At 33.1% G+C, this 4,665-nt stretch overlaps 1 protein-coding gene across 1 annotated transcript; it reads right to left on the bottom strand.

The window, feature by feature from the left end:
- Positions 1-381: 381 nt before the first annotated feature.
- Positions 382-3,317, bottom strand: LOC105117720 (uncharacterized). The gene is made up of 8 exons (XM_011015471.1): positions 3,257-3,317; positions 3,010-3,153; positions 2,716-2,885; positions 2,353-2,592; positions 1,255-1,385; positions 708-791; positions 557-618; positions 382-434 (listed from the first exon to the last, which is right to left on the bottom strand). The coding sequence occupies exons 1-8, from the start codon at positions 3,291-3,293 to the stop codon at positions 382-384; spliced, it is 921 nt and encodes a 306-aa protein (XP_011013773.1). The 5' UTR covers positions 3,294-3,317.
- Between the last annotated feature and the right edge of the window lie 1,348 nt (positions 3,318-4,665).

The raw sequence follows: 4,665 nt of genomic DNA, 5'->3' as shown, positions 1-4,665 counted from the left end.
ACCTAACGAAAAAACAAAATTAAAAAGGTTGATAAAACAAGCAATCACAAACTGAAGCATATATCTATCATTCAAAACCAGTTACCACGTATTACACATCACCTAAAACTGCAATCGTTACTCATTGATAATACTTAAATACAGTTATGATGAGCTAAGGCCACAAGGGGCGCTTAAGATACTCACCAACAACCTAGTTTAAGATTTAGTGTGTTTTTATTAATCTTGAGAGATGTAATTTAATTAGTTAGGTACTGGGTTTAATATGTCCTTTAAATCAAACTATCAATATTTATGTATCCACAAGGTGCGCTTAAGACACTCACCAACAAGCTACTCAAGATATCAATATGTCCTTTAAACCAAACTCTCCATGAAACACTAACCAATACAAGCGCAAGTTACCACGCAACTAGAGCCAGTAGATTGGCAACCTATGAGAACCCCAAATTATATTGTTTAGAAGCTGTTGCAGAAATATTTCTCAAAACAGCTATTATTTGCTTCATCAGCATCATAGAAATGAAGGGACATTGGGGAACAAAAGAATGCATACCTCCTAAGTGACTAAGCAACACATGAACATCTTTCATGGCATTCAGACCACAAATGAAGCAACTAAAGAGCATTTGGAAGAAAAAAGAGAGGGAAAAAAGATGCAAGATGATACGTCTTTAACTATAATTCCATTGCTGATATGAGGGAACTTTTGGATTATTTCCTCCAAAACAGATGCCTTGGCAGCGTAAGAATTGGTCAGGGTCATCCCCAACCAAGGATGACAGACTCCCCTGTGCAGCAATAGAAAAGTATTAGATACACCTCGCCAATCTAAATAGTTGCAAAACCATGCTTACACCCAATTGCATGTAGAATGAAATTGATAGAGGACATGTTAGGGATTTTCATTACTTAATTTTCTATTATGAAGGAAAGACATTGATAACTAGTTTTATTATTTAATTTTATTTATTTTTAAAATCTAGGGTTTCTTCGGTGCATCTGTATAATTTATTTTTGCCCCCTTTTCTCTTCTTCTTCTCCATCTCTACCCATAACTCCTCTCTTCTATTACCATTTCCCTTCTCCTTTCTGTTCTACATCCGAAATAAATAGCAAATAAAAATAAAGGAACACTTAAAATTAAAGAAACCTGAACCACCTTTACGAGCTCGATGTTTTACAAACCCAAGTCAGAGTATCATGGACAATCTATAAACTGTCATGTACTCAAAACAATCATGTGAACCATACCTGTCTCTCTTTAAAAGCTGCATGCATCTAGAAGCTATGTTGATGGGCAAAAAAGCAGCATAGCCATCATAATGAAAAACAATCCCAATGACCTCTCCATCACAATTTATAAGAGGCCCACCAATATAAACCTAGCATAAAAGCAGCATTAGTGTCAAGGATTCTTGCATAACAAATACAGCTTGCAAAATAAATTAATATACTAATTTTACAGCACACGCGCACACAAAAAAGAAGAAGAAGAAGAAGAAGTGATTTTACAGCACACGCGCACACAAAAAAAAAAGAAGAAGAAGAAGAAGAAAAGAGGGTTTTAAGACATAATCCAACATAATTATCCTACTGGCACGGAAAATACTTCCACTCACCCTCAAATCTCTACCCCTCACTTCTTTTACTTGTAAGAAGTAACAAGCCACCGATTATAGCTTTTGTCTTCTTTTTTATGGTAGTGAAGTTCTTTCTTATAGAGAAGATTTTGGAAAATCCTTTTATGTTGAGATCAATGATTTTGTTTAGAGTCTCTTGTTTATTGGAATAGGCAATTCACACCGAACCAATAAAGTGTGTGAGCTTCTTGTTTTTCTGGTGGGATTATCACAACTAGTATAAAAGCCAAGTTTTTAATTTTTACGAGTAGAAGTGTGTGAGCTTCTTGTTTTTTGGTGGGATTAGCACAACTAGTATAAAAGCCATGTTTATTGTATATTGCACGCAGCATGGGGCATCAAGATCTTCAGTTGAGGAATTGATTCAAGAAAAGGGCAGCGCAATGATAAATTTGTGAGTTTTGACACTTTGAAGGCATGCTTAGGGAAAGTGATAAATGTCAGAAGGTTGTGTTTATGCCTTGACATTTACTTCAACCAAAACACTAGGAGAAGTTTAACAAAATGACAAAAACTCCCTGAGAAAAAAGGAAATTTGTATTCGAAATCTCACTTCATTGCACCCGTTTCCTCCAATAGTGTTTGCGTGCAATTATTCATGCCTCTCAATTATGCATCAAACCCATATCTGATTTAAAACTTGGGCCAAGTGTTTAATCTACCAAAAGTAAATCCTCGCCCCGCAATGCGCGCGGGCAAAGGCTATTACCTTGTCACCGCCACGGAGCTTAAACAAACTTGAATCTACCGTATGAGGACGAAGGCCAAATGGTTTTGAATCAGTGAGCAGAGGTGTAGGAGTTAGAGGCATCGAAACATCTATGTCTGTGAGAATTGCTGTAGGAAGAGGATAGTCGGTTGTGATTTGAATGATGGCAAGGTTGTAGTGGAAATCATACCCAAGAACTTGTCCCTTCAATGGCTTGCCCTTTGATAAATAAACCTCAACCTGAATGAATTGTATACTAATAAATTTATATGAATTGATGCCTTCTGAAAAAAGATAGTCCAGGCCAGCCCCGGTATACTAAATTAACAAAAAATTAAATTAGCTGGTGAAGATAGGAATTACGGTGATGTCAGGGGCCAAAAAAGTATATCTAGAATAAGCAGGAAATCTGAGAAGGTTAGCAGAAGTGAGGATGGTAGCAACAAATTCACCGCCGCCACCCCCACCACCAATCTCTTGTTTGCGCTCACATTCTACGACCGTCCCCGAGCATCTACACAAATTCTTACCACCTGAATTAATTAATTAATTTTGTTAATTATTGTTATCAATCACAAACAAAAACAAAAACAACTCCTCTGTAGTAGTTAAATATTTGTAAGAGCATTCATTAGATTATCATTCATTCATTGATACCTGTGCGGGACAAGAGGCACACAACAGACAGAGAAACCTTGAGAGCAGCTATTTTGGAATCAATATCCAAATCTTTATTCACGCTCCGTACATCAAACATCATCTCCTCCTCCTCATCCTCTGTATCCCTCGCCGCACGTTGTACTGTTTTATTAAAAAAACAAAATAAAAATTATATTCAACACCATTACCGACCGAATCTAAATCTATAACTAGCAATTAGGAAGATTTCAGTCAATACCATTACCAACTCGTTGCCGCTTAGAAGAGGTAGCAGACTCCATCGTTACTTTTCAGTATTTCCCTTGACGCGGGGGATCCTCTATTTTATATATATATATATATAATATAATTTGCTAGGATAGTTCCGGCGCTGTATGAGTCTTGGGAAATATATTGCTATTAAAATTAATTAATTAGGTCAAACTTAAAAATTTTGTGCTTTTTTAAATTAAATTTTATTTAATAATATTTATAAAAAAAAAACCTTGCAAAACCGAGGATTAAACGGAGTCTTATAAACTGCAAGCAACATTTCATGAACAACAATTCATTAAAGGTAAATTTTTTATTAAAAAAACATTTAGACAAAGTAAAAATATTTTATATATAATTAAGGAAAAATATATTAAAAATCTTTAAGAACATAAATTTTATGTTTATGGCCCAGTTAAGAAGCCCTGCCCGCGTGGCTAAACTAAGCACATGTAGAGCCTCAAGGACATCTTTGTCTTTCAAGAATTCTGTCAGATATATATATATATATTTGACAATTTTGCAATTGTTTTTTACCCCTCTATATTTGATATTTAAAATTATAATTTACATGCAAGATATTTTTTAATAATAAATAAACTATTTTTTTTTAATTTTATTATTTAAAAATAACATAAAAAAATCTTTCTTGTATTGGATTTGATAACTAGTTTATTAAAGTTATCAATATTTGATTTACATCTAAAAATACCAAAATTTTATTTTATTTATTTTAATATTTGAAATTTTAAACTTATACGTGTGATGTATTTCAAATATTAAATGAAATGACAATTTTTTTTATTATTTTATATATTTTGGGCTTTATAATAATTAAGAGATATGTTTTTCTTCTACATAATCAATCATGTAATCTAGATTATATGACTAATTAAGGTTTTTAGTGATCGAAATACAAGACAATAATACTAATTCCAATCTTGATGATACCAATCTGGGAGGATATTTGTCACAATGCCATAAACATACAACAATATTATTATTTATTAATATTGGTGTTCGGGCCAATTTGCACGCACTTCGATTAATTCTATGGTCCCTAAAGTTAACGACTATGTAAGTCTTTAGTAGTTATCATATTAGCAACCACATAACTCGAATTTAAAACCATAAAGAAAGCAAATCTCTTAATTTCAAGTTTTTACCATTAAATCACCTATTAAATGTACATACAATAATATTATTACTTTAATTATTGTTGTTTTATTTATAAGGAATAAACATGTTTGTCATGATTTTATTATTATTATTATTATTGTATTGTGAATACCCTTGATGCATGAACACATTGAAATTGTATTTGGGTGGGAAGTATATTAAAGGCTAATTAGAGATGAAAAGGGGTTGGATTAGGCTTTGCTTTACAAGTTTCGGCTTGGC

The sequence above is a fragment of the Populus euphratica genome, unplaced genomic scaffold, assembly GCF_000495115.2.
Source record: "Populus euphratica unplaced genomic scaffold, PopEup_1.0 scaffold1518.1, whole genome shotgun sequence".
Taxonomy (NCBI): domain Eukaryota; kingdom Viridiplantae; phylum Streptophyta; class Magnoliopsida; order Malpighiales; family Salicaceae; genus Populus; species Populus euphratica.
The sequence above is the reverse complement of the archived record's forward strand: the minus strand, read 5'-3'. Positions and strand labels throughout refer to the sequence as shown.

Bases quoted from the DNA above. Each gene is read 5' to 3' on its own strand.
- LOC105117720 (XM_011015471.1), bottom strand. From the start codon at position 3,293: ATGGAGTCTGCTACCTCTTCTAAGCGGCAACGAGTTG. The intron at 1,386-2,352 runs GTAATAGCCTTT...CTTTTATGCTAG, and splicing joins AGCTCCGTGGCGGTGACAAG to GTTTATATTGGTGGGCCTCT. The intron at 435-556 runs GTATGCATTCTT...GGGTTCTCATAG, and splicing joins GTTGCTTAGTCACTTAGGAG to GTTGCCAATCTACTGGCTCT.